Source organism: Oryzias latipes, chromosome 8 (genome assembly GCF_002234675.1).
Source record: "Oryzias latipes chromosome 8, ASM223467v1".
Lineage (NCBI taxonomy): Eukaryota > Metazoa > Chordata > Actinopteri > Beloniformes > Adrianichthyidae > Oryzias > Oryzias latipes.
The window spans coordinates 23,348,967-23,367,472 of NC_019866.2; the positions used below are offsets into that span (position 1 = coordinate 23,348,967).

Consider the following 18,506-nt stretch of genomic DNA (forward strand, 5'->3'; position numbering starts at 1 on the left):
TGTCAGAGAGTGGGACACAAAGTGGGACACTGACAGGACAGAAGACAACAGCACAACGAAATGAAGCACAAGGGGAATGTGGTAAAGGTCAAAGAAAGGATGAGATCTTTCCTATCAGACTGTATTTTGTCGAATATCCAGGACGTATATTTAACATAAAAAGTTACATATTTATCCAAAAGTACATGTTGTAAAACACTGTCCTTCATTTGGATCACTTGATATTCTTAGAGTTTATATTCTCATAAAGTTACAGTCATCTCCAACATTATAATTTGATTAAAAAATAAAAATGCCCTTAATCCTTTCAGATTAACTGGGATTAGCCTCAGTGTTGACGGTGTTCCAGATGAAACTCTGGAGCAGATTATCTGACTCCTCAGAAAACAGCTGCATTCATTCAAAAGGGAAAAAATAAAGAGACATGTTAAAGTTAAACAAACAGATATGAAAATAAATGGACAGCCTTCAGTTTAGAAAAAGGTTCATGAGGCACAAAAATAACAAATGAAAATTTACAATTTTCCTCCATAAATATTGTATGAATGTCAATGTCTCAAATCAAATACTGCAATTCATCACAAACTATGCTTTCAAGAGAAATCTGAAAACAATTTGATTCTCACAAACACTGTTTTTGTCTATTTGTCTCAGCTAAATATGCTACATCCGGATCAGATCTAGAAATTATCAATGAAAAATGATGGTTTTTGATACTCCTATGTATCTCTTCTATTTGTTGTGTTCCTCAGTTCCACTAAATATGTGCTTTTTTATAGCAGATTTAGTTTTCAGCACAACAGGAAAAAGAGTACCGGTAAGTTTTGTATGTGTGTGTGTGGAGAAACGTACTGCATCTGCAGAAACATGGAGGTCAAAGGAGTGATTTCTTTATTTTTTTCATCAGAAAGGGCTTGATCAGCTGTGATTTCTTCACCTGTTAGTAACACAAACTCCGTTGAAGTTCAGTGTGCAGATGTGAGCACAAGAACAAAGACTGCAGAAATGGAGCAAGTGCCTTAAAAATAGCAGCACGGATACTTGTTGGAATTAACTCAATTTATTGGGGGTCAAACCTTTAATTAAGATCAAACCAACGTTGCTGAGGGAAGAGGAGCACGTCTGTCTGTGTGCGCTCTGCTCTTATTTGAACTAATCCTGAGCAAATTCCTAAAACACCACCTCCTGCTTTCCTGCAAACAAAAACAAAAAAATGATAGAAATCACAAAGAAGATCTTTTATTTTATTTTATTTTTTTTAGTTTCAAACAGCAAAATCTGCAGTCCTGTCTCTGCAGCTTTGAGCATGTAACCAGTAAAGACGGATCCGGTGAAGATTAACGCCGGAGGAAGAGGAGGAGGAGGAGGAGGAGAGGCTGCACATAACTACATCTCACCACTCAGTGAACTGTTTGTCGTAACAGTAAAACAAAGGACGAAGAAAGAAGAAAGGAAGCAGAATTATGTGAGTTTGGATGATTTTCTCTCAGTTGTCAATATTTTTATGGGTTCATTTGCTGAGGAAGAGTTTTAGTTCCTAAAAGCTTTTCAGGGTAACTGTCATTGATCCTGCTTTTGATTTAAACCTCTGCTGTGCATCAGGAGGTTCATCTGCAGCATTTTCTGCTCAAAATGAATTTGTTTTCTTCTGAATTAACATCCCACGAATCAGACCTTTTTACTGCATCTACGGCCTTTTTTAGGTCTTCATTATTGGGTTTAACTAAACAGATTTGAGCAAAAGAAGAGTGTTTTCACTTGTCATGAAGTGGGGCTTGTTCCCAAAGTAGCACAGATTAGCAGAAGTGGATTATTGGAGGCTAAAGCAGTTCTGCTTGGAGAGCCTCTGCGCTCACGTGAAGTCACTTTCTGGAAATATAAAGACGCCTTGCTGTTTGCAAAGACTTTGATCCTGTTGGAACCAAAGTACAACATATTTTCAATATAATAATTTTTCCAAAATACACCTAAAACTGTACTAAAAAACTCAATTTGGTCATTTTCTTTAAAGCAAATTTTGAAATGAAACAGTTAAAATGTTTATACAAAACATATCAAACATGTACAGACTACTTAAAAATGTATAAATCCAAAGAAAAGACGAGGTTAAAACAATTGCATTAAAAAAGCAATCCTCCCCTAAATGACCAAAGGGTATACTATCTTGTAATATTTGTTTTAAAGCTTTTTTTAAATACTTTTTTTAAAACCTTCACATTAAATACTAAATGAAAACGATAGTAATGGGCGCTGGGCGTCATTTCTGCTTCATTTTAAACAAACAAAGTGATTGGCTGACAGCTGAGGCTATAAGGGTTTTGAAGTTAATCTGACCAGAGAGATCTGTGTGTCAGAATGCTGACCCTGTTCAGAGTCCAGATTTTGAAGGAATATACCTGCATGTCTTCTATTGATATTAGTCTCTGAAGTTTAATACGTTTACTGCACGACCTGTGAGATTATGAAAGTCCTATGTATGGATCTGTGGAAGTTCAAGCCTGTGCAAAAGGGTTCATCAAACTAGTTAATACAAATCATCTCCAGTTTTAGGTGCTGTTGGTCCATGACAATTCTTTTTTGTGTTGTTTTTGATGGGTCATTGATTATTTTGGAAACTTCTTATAGTTTTTGATCCAAAGAAAGTACTGGATTTCCCAGTTTTTAATTCAACAACGTTGGTATAAGCTGTTTTTTCTTATTTAACCAGAACGCTTCCAGCCGTCATATTGTGTGATACATATTTTAGTCGTCTCTACTTATACAGAGCTAGTAGATGTGTCTGCCTGTCTGGATCTCTTCCTAACAAAGAACCTGGCTTTGGTGGAGGTTCTTAAAGTCTTCTAACAAAACTTTAGGCGCATTTTGAGCGGTTCAAGTGATAAGGGTGTCCAGTCTGAATGTTAGAAACGAGCAAATTAGACAATCAGAGCGTAGTTTGTGAGGACATCCTATGTATCACCTACAGACCGAGGGTGTGCGGCATTTCTGTGCAGTCAGTAAGGAGCCAGTACGCTCACCTTACCACACGCATGACAATGGTAGGTTCCATGCATGTGCTCCTCTTTAAGATGTGGTCGCTCCTCCGTACGACCCTCCGGACAACCCAAAGACTCACACCACTCGTATGGGTGAATGTGACAAAAGGGCGTGTCAGACGTCCACTATGTACGTTTTGAGCACATGCGTGTTTTTCATTCGTCGAAGTGGGCAGATGTCTGTCGAGGGTTTTGGCCGGCGGGTTTTTGCATGAATTTGGTTTTGAGCTGTTCAGAAATTTTGGTTGGTTCAAAATTATGCAGTTCATCCGTATTTTGCGCAGTTAATACATATTTATTAAATAAATCTTACACAATTGCAGGTGATTTTTGTGAGATGCACACAAACTTTCTACGACTGTTCCATGTATGTCTAACGGACTTCTAACATGTGTACCACCTTTGTAGAACTTTTATATCACGTATACGGTGCACGTCCCATACGGAAAAGAACTAGAGAAAAATCATAAGAAAACTTAGATCACCATGCAGTGTGTTTCACATATATTGAGCATCTTATAAGACTTATAAATCCTTTATATGAGAAACTCCTAAAAGTGCCCTTTTTCACATTCTTTTCATACATGACATTAAAAAGAATATATATCTAAAAATAAATAAATATATATATATATATATATATATATATATCATTAATGAATTGCATACAAACAGCGCAGTAATCAAACACAATTCATGTTCTACGTCAATTTCTAAAAATGTTACATGGAAGACGAAAACTTTTCTCACGTGTTTCACGTATATTCAAATATGACAAATCTTATCTTAATTGTACGTAGTCGCTGTATGACACGGCCTTTAGATTTTTTCTGTGACTTCATAAGTGTGAGTAAGCCCCAGATCTTCACATGTTCTTCATCTGCTCAGGACTAGTTGTCATTTCTGTAAAGCGTTTTTGTCATTTGTGAAGTGCGTTTTATGTGTATCTGTTTTTGACCATCTTGCTTCCTTTTGGACTGTGGCCAGTGCTCTTCATCTTCCACGCCTCAGCAACACATTTCCTGTAGCAAACACGCCATCAGTAATGCCGTCTGAAACAAATCTGAATTCCTGTGTTTGTGATGTCCACATGGTCAGATCGTTTAAAATGAGTCACTGAGGCTTTAACATTTTTGGCTTCGACAAAATCCCGGAAACATTAAGTGGTTTGGAGGATTGTTTACCTTCAAACCAGAGAGACAGAGATTTTCTGGGTCAGATTATAGTCCCATAGTATGAATTGCTCTTTACGTTGGTCAGCTATGGGCCCTGCTGCTCAGTCCAGAGCTGCACACTCTGCTCGGTTTTATGTTTCCAGTTGTTGCATCAGTGGCAATAAAAAGTGACAAACTCTAAAGTTGTACTGAACAAGAAAACTGTGGAACACTGGGTAAACAGAGAACAACCAGTCATTCCAGCGTTTCACACTTTGTCTTTACCGCGTCAAATGAGGTCATATTCAAAGTTTATGGAGAGGACATTTCACTCCAAGATGAAGAAACATCAGTAAATACATTGAGCTGGATGACTATGTGATCAGGATGGACAGGATCAGGAATGAGAGCATTAGAGGGACAGGGCATGTTAGAGGTTTTCGAGAAAAATCTGGAGAGGCCAGACTGAGATGATTGGGACACGTCCAGAGGAGACGGTGAAGGATGCTAAGTCTAGAGCTGCCAGGCAGGAAGACTGGAAGAAGACCAAAGAGAAGGTTTCTGGATGCAGTGAAGGAAGACCTGAAGGTAGCTGGTGTTAGAGGAGAGGATGCAGAAGACAGGGTTAGATGGAGGAAGCTGATTGGCTGTGGCGACCCCTGAAGGAAAAAGCTGAAAGGAAAAAAGAAGATCTGGATGACTAAGAATCTCCACTGATCACTTAAAAACTGATATTAAGTCCAAACAACCACATCTGAACCCCCACATCGTTTTTGATCATATTGAAAGCTTTTGAACTGAGGCTCATCCACTTTTTAGGATTAGTAAAGTTGAATGTGCTCTTTGACATGGTCACAAATAACCCCTCCTGACAGTTGCACTTCGTTAGAAATTATCAGCAGAAATCCCTCAAGGAATCTTGTTATGGAAATAACTAATAATATGATGAAATATAATGAAAAAAAATACTTTAGCAGGGACAGAAGCATGGCTTTTATAATCCAGCAGTGATTAGACCCTGATCTGAGTATGGATTTCATGAGTTTTAGCAATCAAAAGTGTCTCATATTTGTCAGCCTTAGTTGACTTTCACTCCTAGATAGAAAACATACGATATCCATATCCTATGTTTTAAATCCACAAGTAAGTGTTGGAAGAGAATTAGAATCTTTCATTAAGATTTTACTTGTCTGGCATCTCTGAAGACCGAAGAATATTAAGAATAAGAACACTGCAAGATGCAAGCCACTCATAAGCCTCAAGAATAGGAAGGCTAGATTGGACTTTGCTAAAAAGCATCTAAAAAAGCCAACAGGGTTCTAAAAAAACATTCTTTGAACAGATGAAACCAAAATCAACCTCTACCAGAATGATGGCAAGAGAAAAGTATGGAGAAGGCGTGGAGAAGTTCATAATCCAAAGCACACCACATCATCAGTAAAACACGGTGGAGGCAGTGTGATGGTCTGGGCGTGCATGGCTGCTAGTGGCACTGGGACACTAGTGTTTATTGATGACGTGACACAGGACAGAAGCAGTCCAATGAATTCTGAGGTGTTCAGAGACAAACTGTCTGCGCAGATGCAGGTGAATGCAGCCAAACTGACTGGGCGGCGTTTCATAATCCAGATGGACAACGACCCAAAACATACAGCCAAAGCAACTCAGGAATTTATTAAAGCAAAGAAGTGGAATATTATTGAATGGCCAAGTCAGTCACCTGTTCTTAACCCGATTGAGCAGCATTTCACTTGTTGGAGACTAAACTTGAGACAGAAAGGCCCACAAACAAACAGCAACTGAAAGCTGCTGCAGTAAAGGCCTGGCAGAGCATTCAGAAGGAGAAAACCCAGCATCATTAATAATGACCATTTTGTTTTCAGTTATTTCATTTGTCCAATTACTTACTGGATTGTGTTTAAAAAATGCTTTAGTTTTTCACATTTTTATGAAATCTTTTGGTTTAACCCATGGAATGAAAGCTGAAAGTCTGCACTTCAATGGCATCTGAGTTGTTTTCTATAAAATTCATTGTGGTAATGTAGAGAAACTAAATAAAAAAAAGTCTCTGTCCAAATATTTATGGTCCTGACTGTACGTGTCTATATGTCACTTTAATGTCACACAAGCAGCAGAGTCTCTCCCTAATCTTCTGCAAGTAATGCCAAAGGTCAATGTCACAGATCTGATCCTAAATCAGATTTTATTCTGTAAATATGTTTTGTGTGCATATTTATGGGGCAGGAGGAGCTAGCAGGAGGTGTAGAGAGTGGCTGGGAGGAAGCAGTGAAGAAGGTCGCAGCATGATGGATGGAGAACGGGGAGGAAAACCAGAGAGGCCTCAATTTGTTTAAGCCGAGGATTTTAGGATTACCTTTGGCAATTAATCTTGTTACATTGCTGTGCAGCAACACAGGGTCTGGTGTGGGCGGGGCCTGTGCATGTGTGTGTGTTAGTGAAAATACTGACAGCTGCAGCTCTATACTGGGCTCATAAGTCCTAAAGCTGAAGGCATGATTAAGGAAATCTGACTTTTTATTACTTTTCACTGTTTTCTCTCCTCGCTGTGACAGAGAAGGGAGAAGGTAAATGCTTATCTGCTTTTATACATTCAATCCTGAAATGTGCTAAAAATGAACCATAAAGTAAAAGGAGATTTGAATGTACTGTCAGGAAGAGAAAGGTATTAAAGTGGTCCTAATTGCTGGATCTTGTACCTGTAAGTCCAAGAGCACACAGCCTGTTGTCTCAGCGTGTAAGATGTGAATCAGAGAAGAAGAAGACATGAGCGCAGAAAGCAACATGAGCAATGGAATAAACAGAAGAGGCAAAAGGAAAAACGTCATTCTTTGGTTTAAAACGTTTTACCTTATAAACTTAAGTTTGCTTTGTGGAGGATGCTGAAGCTGAAATGATGCTCTTTTTACAATGTTCAGTTTACATATATATTTAGTTTTTGGTGGGGTAATTTTTTTTTACACCTATATTCTGCCCCTATTGTACTTTGCCCCCCCCCCCCCCCCCCCTTTCCATCGTGAAAAAGTGCAATATTGGTTGTACTTGTGAAACCACTGTTGCAATGACAAAAAAGGCTTATGAAAAATATTTTGTTTGTAGAAGTTTTAACTTTAAGTTTAGAGATATCTTCAAGAAAAATTAAAACTGTGCAGTTTTTTTTTTGTTACTGAGATGGTGAAAGTGAAATTGTGTAATTTTAGTGAAATTAAACGCTTGTTTTCAACACGTCCTGGAACGTTTTAAACACTCAGATGATGGAATTATGAGAAAAAGTTTGAGTTTGCATTTGTTTAGGTTCCATTTTGCTGAGTGGTTCTGCATTTAATAGAAAAATTATGCCACTTTTGACCTGATTAATGAAAAAAATAGAAACACACGGAGTCATCGGTCTGCTCAGTCGTGCTCCAACCCCCCCCCCCCCCCCTCTCTGCCTCTTCGTTTGTTTTCTGTAAAGAAGTGTCATGAACTGACACTCTTCAGACATTAAGGTTAGGGTGGAATGTTCATTTCAAAGAGCCATTTAAAAAGACTGGCTCTTTTTATATTTAGTCATTTTTCAGAAGCCAGCCTGGAGTTTATTCATTTAATCCTGGAAATAAACACAGGGTCGGAGATCTGGAGTATGAATTATTTTTGAAACATCTGCCATAGCTTCATTTGACATGTGTGGACAACATGTTAAAGTCTGATCTGGATTTAAATTTTCTTTATTTAATTTGCTAAACGAATGAATGAATGATACACAGGTTTTCCAGCCACATGTTGGCGAGGAATTCTCTGGTTTCTCTGAATCTTCCATGGCGCTGAGTGCTGCTGAGAAGGACACAGCGATGTCCAGGATTAGTCAGGAACGCAGGAACCTCTTCTTTGAGACAGCCTCTTCAACTTTACAGATTCATAAAACAACAACAAGTCCATGATTTTGAAAAGTGTATTAAAGAGAAATGATCATTTGTTCTTTATGATTCTAAAGGAAAAAGTTCCACTCTGTCTTTCAACAGCTCCTGATTCCGGGACCGAACATCTTCCTCACTGATCTGACTCCGATGATGGAGCTCATGTTCTTGTTTTTTTTGTTTTCTTTTAGAACAACTGGTGAAGGATGCGACTCCCAAGGGCGGCAGAGGAGGAGAAGGAGCGTCCGCCTCCACCTCCCTCCCACCACTCCAACCACCAGTTCACCAGCATGAAGAACAAGTTCTTCAATGAGCTCACACATCTGCCAAGTGAGCTCTCTGTGAGGCCCATACTTTAACCCCTGTGCTATCCTAGGCACATTAACGTTGGGAGTTGGGTCATCTAGACCCACTAGACAGTGCTCTGAACCTTTTTTCTTCAATGATTTGTGATCTTCACTGGTGTCCTTGGATTACATGAAATCTTTCCACCTTTATCCACCGTTGTCATGGTAGGGAGAACACGTCAATGTGAGGGGGGGTCATCTAAGATAGCACAAGGGTTAACGTCCCACTCCGACCATCTTTGGATCTGTTTTCAAAGCGTTCCCAGTGGGCTTTTGATTACAATGTTGAATAAAGAAATACTCAGAAATGCTGTTTTAAAGTTAAATTCTTTTATAAAAGTCCTCCATCATGAGAAAAATACCACAAGAACATGTTAAAAAAACACCAAAAACATGATTTTCATTGGAGTGGGTCTTTAAGCAGAAACACCCAAATATGTGGCCCTCAAGAAGTTAAAAAAATAGATTTCAGTAATGATCAGACTTTAAGTCGTAGCAAAAATATATTTTTTTATCTTGATTAATAATCTTTTAACATGGAAAAACAGTATTTTTTGAAATCTTTAACATTACACGTTACAAAGCATTTGCCACATCATCTCATCACTGTCTCTTCATTTGTTCTCATCCATTTGTTTGATTATTTTCTGCCTCTTTTCATCTTCTCCTCATGTGATCCATCATCCATCTTCCTCAAGATCATAAGCTCAAGAGTAAGTCTGTTTCACTCCCATCCTGCTGTTTTCGGAAGAAGAAATGAATGAAAACTATTATAAGAGAACGTTAAGTAAAGACAGAGATGTCCCTGCACAGACGGGATATTTAAAAAATATATATATATTTTCAGTTAATTCACCAAAAAAGACGTTTGTTGGAATATTTCCCAGTAAAATGGATTGGTAACTAGAAAAGTTAGAGAGAAAAATCCTTTTAGCACTTGAAAACATACATTAACGGGGCTTTAAATGTCAATTATACACTGAGTCATAATCAAGATCAAATTTACCCACAAACTAACATCTCTGCAGATCTTTTTACTCCATTGACTCATCATTAGAGGAATAATAATTTTTTATTCTCTCCTAGCTGCGTTAATCAAATTTTCAGAATTTTCTTTATCTGCATAACTAATATGGATCAAATTTGAGTCAGTGCGTAAATAAGGGGCTTTTTTTTTTCTAAACACTCGTGTCAATATTGTTATACTTTAAATTGAGATGGTCATATGTAAAAACTTACCAAATTACCTAACAAATCATAATTGATACTATTGATATCTCATAAAAAGACTTTTATGACAACAGCTTTCCAACGGACTATTTTTTTCTTGAAATAAGGCTCTTCTTAACTTCTTAAAATTCAGTTTTTGCAGTGTAAAACTCAGACCCATCAAATAAGTTCTTTGAGTTTAATTGATAAAAAAAACAACTCTCCGTTCTTCCAGTGCCCATGTGGGCTGTGGGTGCCATCGTGGTCGTGGTCCTCGCACTTGTCGGCTGTCTGGGATTCTGCATCTACAAGAAGTGCGTCAACAAAGGCAAAAAGCCCAAGAAGACCAGAGAGAGGAAAGGAGGCCGAGGACGCAGGAAGAAGGACAAGGAGGGAGAAGAAGGAGAGGAGAAAAAGGTGGGAAACCCTCTGTTATGTAGAATTTATTAAGAAGAAATTCAGAGAAGCCAGAACCACATATTCCTGTTTCATTTCAAACAACATTCTCAGGAACTTCAATGTGACACTAGATATGGCTCTGAGTGAGTTTTGTGTTGTTTTTCTGAAAACTCTGATGACTAATATCCTTTATTTACATGTAGACTTGTTATTTAGGAAACTTATGCTTCAGTGTTTTTTGTTTTTTTACCACTGACAAATATTCTCAATCGGTTCAATTCTAAATAATAAGTTAACGATTCTATTTGAATATTCACAAAAAAAAGTAGAAATTTATTAGATATTGATTTGTTTTAAAGTACCATCCTGCTTTTGTTTTGGTGTGAAAAAAAAACAAAACAGTTTTGGCCTGAATTAGTATTTAAGCTGAACAAAGGTGGAAGTATCTGAAGTGGAAGTCTGAAATTAGCTGATCATTGATGATTTGGGGGACCTTGGACATCCTCTTATCAGTTAATTATCGCCCTGCTGTCGTCCTGCGAACCGATTGCAGCTGGACTGCCACTGCATGACCACCAAATGACCACTGACCGATGTCACAAAATGGTTTTTTGTCTTTTAATTTTAACTTCTTTTTAAAACCTTGGTGGCTGCCGTGCGGTGTATAAAAATTACCAATGTCGCTGCGCGGACATCTGCTGATATTGCTGGAAAACTTGCATTCAGGTTGCTGCGTGTTGGTATTTTGGGATGTGTGAGCTAGGTTTAAGCAGCCGGGGATGTTTTGGTTCAATGAAGCTTTCAACCCTCTGAAACAACTAGGACCTGAACTCACTTGTGTTGAATTTAATTTTCTTTGATAAAAATAAGCACAAGAGGATAAAATAAAAAGCTTTTAGGACGATTTCTCTTTTTAAAATGCTTGTGTCATGTTGAGAGCTGCTTGTTAGATTACATGCTCAAGGTGAGGCTGGCTAAATGACTCAATTTCTGTGCAAATGAAATAAGATATTTCTTTAAACATTTATCTGTGTGGTTAAGGCGGGGGTCGGCAACCCGCGGCTCCGGAGCCGCATGCGTCTCTTTAGCGCTGCCCTAGTGGCTCCCTGGAGCATTTTCAAAAATGTTTGAAAATGTAAAAAGATGGGAGAGACAAATATATTTTTTGTTTAGATATGGTTTCTGCAGGAGGAAAAACAAGACACAAATATTCTTAACGTTTTCCAATGCTGTAACAATGTGTAGAATAAATATTAATTTTCAACATTTCTGTCACCGAAGATTTGCGTCATAGTCTGCGACACACGTTTCTACCAGCAGGGCAGCGGACCACTAGGCAGGTGGCTGATGGAAATCGAACCACCGTCAGTTCCGTGCATTGCTTGATGAAGTTGAAAGCGAATATTCTGATCTCCTCCTACACAACAAAGTCCGATGGCTGTCCAAGGGTGACGTTTTGCGTCACTTGTCGTCTGTTCAGAACACATGAAAACATTCCTGAAAAGCAAAGACCTGAACTACCCGCAACTGGAAGATACTGAGTGGCTTGAAAAGCTGCACTTTTTAGTGGATATGACTGTGACAAGTCACCTAAACGAGCTGAATGAAAGTCTGCAGGCGCCGCAAATGCTTGAAGCTGTTCTGTCATTCGAGCACAAGCTGACTGTCTTTGTAGAGATGTACAGCGAAGAAGAGAAGAGGATGCCGCTGCGTTTTACGCTTGCACTGACTTGCTTGGCATTTGCACAGAAATCAAACTTAACTGTATCAATTCGATTTGATATACTTTACCTTTTCAAAAGGCTGTTGTTTTATTTTTATAAACGTAGGCTGCATTTTATTGCACTCTGTTTAGTTCCCAGAGAGGGGCACGTCGGCACGTTCCATTTAGTTGTTTTTTGTTCGAATCCTCAAAATAAAAATGACATCAAAAATTGGATTTCTTTATTACATTTCTTTATTTTATCAAAGCAATGAAACATAATTCATTGATATTGTAATGAAGTTAAACTTGCACAACAGAGCAGTCACGTGACGCGTCGTTCTCCGCAGAATGCACTGCAGGGCAAATAAACATTTAATCGTTAATAATGCTCATTATGTATTTGTAGCAACTTAGTCATTTTGATAGCAGGCTAATAAAGCTAACATAAATACACATTGCATGTGTCACCTTCATTATAAGGCTTAAATAGGGCTTTTAATATTTTGCGGCTCCAGACATATTTGTTTTTTTCGTCCAATTTGGCTCTTTCAACATTTTGGGTTGCCGACCCCTGGATTAAGGAATACAGATGAAGATGACTGTTTCCAGAGTCTCACTGCATTTTCCATTTGACTGTAATCTCTGTTTAACTGTCCACAGCTGTTTGGCATCCATCCAGGTCAGGACTAGGGATGAAAGCCGTAGCAGGATAGAACTGAATGTACTGGAAAAAGGACCCAAACTCCACCTTAGCTCAGAAAAGAACCCAAACCTCATCTCACTTCTGCACAAGAGGTTAAAAGTGAAAAAGGTTAATGTATTGATTTTTGTTTGTCTTCTAGGAAGGAGAGGAAGGGAAAGAGGAGGAGGAGAAGGAGTCTTTAGGAAAACTGGAGTACTCTCTGGATTATAACTTCACTGATAACCAGGTACACTGGGCTGTAGACCTGCACATTGAAGCGAAAACGTATCATCAATGCAATATCAGCCCATGTATCAGACGATGTAAACTGCGATAAATGGTTACCAGAAATGTTTAGACACAACAAAACAACCTCATGGCAGCTGGAAGTGTTGAACAAATCAAATAAAGCCCTGCATGCATTTGACCAATAAGATGGAGCCCTTTAATGTTAAACGACCGTCTCCTAGAACTTCTGGAGTATAATTTAAGTTATATTTTCTTTTATTTAAACAAAACTGTGGTAGTGAATTGGAAATTATGTGTCAGTAGTTCCTTGTTTTGCCATGTCTTGTATCACAAGTCATATAGTCATTGCAATATTGATCACTAATGTCGCAAGCGTTCCTCAAACCGTGCAGGTAAACATCTGGAAATGTGTTGTTTTCCACAGCTAAACTAAACCTAATCTCTTTCTTCCTCTCAGCTCATAGTGGGCATCCTTCAGGCTCAAGACCTTCCAGCCATGGACATGGGGGGCACTTCAGACCCCTACGTCAAGGTGTACATGTTGCCAGACAAGAAAAAAAAGTTTGAGACAAAAGTTCAACGCAAGAACCTGTGCCCCGTTTTCAATGAGACGTTTACCTTCAAGGTTCATCCGTTTGGACATTTTCATGATGTCTAACCTGACGACTTGTTTTTCTGTTATTGTTTTCAGCTCATTCATGTAGAACTTCACCCTTCCTCTTCCAGATACCCTACAGTGAGTTGGGGGGTCAGACTCTGGTGCTGCAGGTTTTTGACTTTGATCGTTTTGGCAAACATGACGTCATTGGTGAAATCAAGATCCCAATGAACAGTATTGACCTCGGACAACCAATACATGAATGGAAGGATCTGGTTGGAGGAGAAAAAGAAGAGGTTGTTGATTTATATGCATCATATCCACAGTGAATTAAACATTAATGATTAATATCTAAAACGTAACAATTTATATTTTTCCTGACAGCAAGAGAAATTGGGTGATATCTGCATTTCCCTGCGTTATGTCCCCACGGCTGGCAAGCTAACGGTCAACATAATGGAAGCCAAGAATCTGAAAAAGATGGACGTAGGAGGACTGTCAGGTGAATATCTAGAGGGGAGAAGGTTGGCTCACATCATAGCATAAATGTCATGGATGACAGACATTTGCATTAATCCAGGGGTTTGATGGTTTAACTGGTAGCCATAATTTGGCTCTTGGGATTGGAAGTTGGGACTACATGATGGAGTAGTGATTCCAGCTCTTCCCTCTCAGTGAGAGGGAGGGTCTTGGTTCAAATCCCAGCTGGGTTCTTTCGGTGTGGAGTTTGCGTGTTTTCCCTGTGCATGTGTGGGTTTTCTCCTGGCACTCCGACTTCCTCTCACAGTCTAAAAACATGCTTCATAGTACAGTGGGTATCTTTATATTGTTCTTAGGTGTGACTGAGTGAGTGTGTGGGCCTGCAGCAGATCAGGTTGTACCCTGCCATTGCACAACAGTAAATGGCAAATGACGCATACTTATGTGGCGCTTTTCTACCTTCTTCCAAGGCCCAAAGCACTTTACAGTCACAGTCCCATTCACACACACATTCACACACTGGTGGCGGTGTAGGTACCATAACCGTTCGGCCTGGAAAATCCGTTCAAGGTCCTTTCGACTGAAGGTACCGTCACACTACGGTAACCCCACTTGGACAAACTACGTAGCGTCGATCTGCTCTGGCTTAAGTTAAAGTTATTTTCCCTCATAAATTGTGTCTGATGATCTTCTTTGTAATTTTTTAAAGAGATTTAGCCGCAATCTGCTTGTTATTCCAGTATAAATACAGCCTTGGCTGAAAATGTTGTTAGCACGGCTATATGTTGTTCTTCCGGGACTGTTCGGCCAATTATAAAGCACTGTGCTCATGGATTAAAAAAACTATAAGCGAACATGCATTCAATAATAATCATAGCAATAATAAAGGCACGTTTAAAAGATAATCTCGCTCTAAGTCGGAGCTCTGTTTGTTTACAACGGACTTCATAATATCTTCTTTTATTGTAGTATCGTCATTTGTCCAGACCAATCACTATCTGATGCGTCGTCTGACCAATCACATAATGTGACGTCAGCATTAGTCCCAGGACCCCGAACGGAAGTTCCAGGCCGAATGGTTAAGGTACCTACAGCGGCTCTGCTGTCAAACACCTTGGTCAACCTTCCACCAGAAGCAAGGTGGGGTTCAGTGTTTTGCCCAAGGACACTTTGAGACATGGGCGGGCAAGGCGGGAATCAAATCTGCAATCTTCCAATCAGAGGTCAACCACTGCACCTCGGCAGCCCCACCCAGTAACTGCATTGACTCCAGCAACCCAATTACCATGGAAGGGATTCACCGGATTCTGAAGATGGATGGGTGGATTTAATGTTCTCTTATGTTGTTGTCTGGCTGAGATTGTGACTCACATTTGTTTTCACCCAAACACCGTTGGGTTACAGTCCAGCTTTTACTTTGACTATACCCAGCTACAAGGATCTGAAAACATTAAATGCACAAGGACTGTTAACAAAGGACCAAGGATTCATGTGTGTTTGTCGGTTCCAGATCCTTTTGTGAAGGTGGTGCTGCAGCACAACGGCAAGAGACTCAAGAAAAAGAAGACATCCGTCAAACAAAACACCCTGAATCCTTATTTCAACGAGAGCTTCAGCTTTGAAATTCCCTTCTCCCAGATCCAGGTTGGTTCTCCACAGAGATAAATTCTAGTGCCCCAACCCAGCTGTGTGAAAATTGTTCTCCACAACTGAGCCATCCACGGGGGGAGTAGAGTGCTATGGTCATGGCTGTGCTCAGGAACCACTTTGGGAATTAACCCTTTAACACCGGAACTTAAGCTCCAGTGTTGATGTTCTTTGAATTACAATAACTCTTCAATCGTTCACGCAATTCACGTAATTCCAACGAGTTCTGAAGCAGCTTTGCACTGGTATGCAACACTTTCCAGTAGTAAAGTGTTTCCGCAATCAACATAAACCGATTCTTATGCGGAGAAAAGTAGCTCTTTGCTTTTCTATTGTAGAGTAATAAGGTGTTACATATCAGTACAAAGCTTCTTTTCTGCACTTCAAAATCAATTGGAATTACAATAACGGCGTAAATGGTCAAATAATCAAAGAATTACAGTAATTTGAGGAGCGTGTGTTAGTTCATGTCAATGGAAAAATCTCTATAGTGTTAAAGGGGTAAGCCCCTACTCCAAGCCCTTATACTGGCATTGCATCCTATTATCAATGTCTGCAAAATGACTCTTCCAAGGATCCAAACCAATCATCTCATGGGCTCAAAGCATTGACAGTAAAATAACAACTGGACTAAACAACCACTCCCCCCCCCCCCCCCGTTCCAAATAAGAAGTACCCTCTGCTCCCAAAAAGTCAAAATCCCGTAGACTTCTGTTGAGAAATAAACAGCGATTACTCAGTCACTATGTTCATCAGAATAACCATTCTTCCTCCACTACTTTTTATTAGCATGTTCTCTGTAATCCTAATTTATTTTTCACAATAATTTTTCTGTAGCGCAAGTTATTCAAGTTAGAAACTGACTAATCAGGCATCTCAATAAAAGTATCAGTTAAAAATCTGTTCCAGGTAAATCTCAGCTTCTGTTTTATCCCATCATTAGAACGTGACATTTTTTAAATATTTGTTGCCATAAAATATTTCTTAGTTCAAAAAATGGAATTTTAGTTAATGCACTTTTTACTTTTTCTCTTATTTTCTCTTTACTTTGATATTTCATCTTTATTTTAATAGGGTTAAAATCACCTGGCATTCTCTCAACCCAGATTACAACAGTCCTTAAGCAAAAGTAGCCATGAGATATGATGAGGGGATGGCCTGCTTCTTCCCTAACCATGATACTGCCACCCAAACGTTAGAATGGGATGAAAAAACAAAGGTCACATAGTTTAGCAAAAAAAAAACAAAGTATGACACGTAATTCAAAATTATGGTAACTGAAAGAACAAAGGTTTTTAAACATCGGTGAACAGGGTTCCGAGTTCTAAGATCAAATATTTCAAAACCTTTAAAGATCCGCCACACAGACTCAACATCTGCATCTCCCAACTCTGTTGGCAATTTTCCTTCGTCTTCTCTGTAGAAAGTGCAGGTTCTCATCACAGTCTACGACTACGACAAGCTGGGCAGCAACGATCCCATTGGCAAGTGCTGGATCGGTTATGGCGCCTCCGGTGTCGGGCTGCGCCATTGGTCTGACATGTTGGCCAACCCCAGGCGTCCGGTGGCCCAGTGGCACACGCTCCTGCCCGAAGAGGAGGTGGATGCTGCTCTGAAGGCCCCCATCCGCTGAGCACAACAGCCAGGCTGCCGTCAAAACACACAAGCGCAGGTCTTCTAACAGAAGACAGAACTTGGATAGAAACTTTAAGAAACTGTCAGAACTTTCCTTTGTCATCCAGCTGTGTCTGTCTGAATAAATAAAATGAAATAACACTAGCTTAAATGTGCCGCCACAGATTTCTGTTGACTTGTTCATTTAAAAAACTCACTTTAGCACCAGAGATTGCACCAAGCGAATAATTTTCTCCACCTTAAATTATTCAGATGTTTCTTACATATTTAAAGAAATACAAATTCAATTCACGGAATTGACTGTATATTTCAAAAATCCCACTTTGTCTTGATTTTTTTGAACACTTGTTATTTCTTATTGAAACATGTTAATAAAGCAGACAAGGAAAATACATCTAAATATGATCAGTTGTAACTTATTCTAGCATAGTCTTACTTTTCTTGTTGAGTAAAATGTTTTTATTTTTGTTCTTTAACAAACTCTTCAACCTATAAAAGGAAATGACATGTTTTAAAATGACTTTTAGAAAAAAAAGAAGGCCTAAAACAAGATTTTTGCTACTTTTTACGACATATAATGTTTGTGTTTACTTATGTCAGATAATTTCGACTGGATTAGTTTGGTCATCACTTTTCTTGTGATTTGATGTGTTGGTTTATTTCCACCAATCGTGGATTTGTTATCAGTGTTTGCATGTGGGAACACAGTGTCTGGGTGTGTATTATCATTTATATTCTTCCTAAAAATGGAAATTGTTTTTTTGTTTGACTGATTATCCAAACTAGAGCAGTAAATAAACATGTGACAGATGGTTTGGTGGAAGCATGGATTTATTTTTTTGTGCATAGAAAGTTGACATTTTGTTCTTAGCAGAGGGAATGAAATACTTTTGATATAAACATAACAGCATGGATGCATTTACATGAGCAGACAATGAATTGCCAATGAATCCTTGTCTCTAAAGCTCAACAGGAAATATTCTGTGAGGGAGGGTAGATGTGGAATTATGGCAAATGGAGAATATTCTGAAAAAGGAGATATTAAAAAGGATAAATAAAAATCTGTTGTAAATTATAAAAGATGTGAAGCTAAGTTTTGTAAATATAATTCATTTAATCTCACATTTTATAAAATTATGAGTGTTTACATCAAATTGAACTGCAAAATACTGTTAATCTGCATCTCCAAAGCTGTCCTGCTGACATCCTGAACTCCATCCCTCCTCCCCCAGGCTCCCAGAAGACTAGTTTGTAATTATTCTAATTAATTTATTTTTAATGTAAACTAATAATTACTGAGAAAAAGAAAGAAGTGGCTCCCATTGTAAAAGTGGTCTGCAAATAAAGTTTGGCTTGATTTGATTTGATTTGATTTGATTTAATTCTTGATTTTTTTTAATCTAATTTGACTTTTTTTCACACTTTTTTTTACAAAGCACTTTAAGATATCCC

The 18,506-nt window shown here is 38.7% G+C and overlaps 1 protein-coding gene across 3 annotated transcripts; it reads left to right on the forward strand.

Moving 5' to 3' along the window:
- The first annotated feature begins 1,349 nt into the window (after positions 1 to 1,349).
- Positions 1,350 to 18,416, forward strand: LOC101166053 (synaptotagmin-1). Of its 3 annotated transcripts, none has more exons than XM_023957783.1 (10): positions 1,350 to 1,465; positions 8,295 to 8,433; positions 9,149 to 9,163; positions 9,895 to 10,076; positions 12,606 to 12,692; positions 13,152 to 13,319; positions 13,421 to 13,588; positions 13,677 to 13,794; positions 15,283 to 15,416; positions 16,843 to 18,416. In XM_023957783.1, the coding sequence occupies exons 2-10, from the start codon at positions 8,310 to 8,312 to the stop codon at positions 17,050 to 17,052; spliced, it is 1,206 nt and encodes a 401-aa protein (XP_023813551.1). In that variant the 5' UTR covers positions 1,350 to 1,465; positions 8,295 to 8,309; the 3' UTR covers positions 17,053 to 18,416. The 3 variants fall into 3 exon arrangements, with proteins under 3 accessions (XP_023813551.1, XP_023813552.1, XP_004072047.1); XM_004071999.4 differs by lacking the exon at positions 1,350 to 1,465 and adding an exon at positions 6,651 to 6,774; XM_023957784.1 differs by lacking the exon at positions 9,149 to 9,163.
- The last annotated feature ends 90 nt before the right edge of the window (positions 18,417 to 18,506 follow it).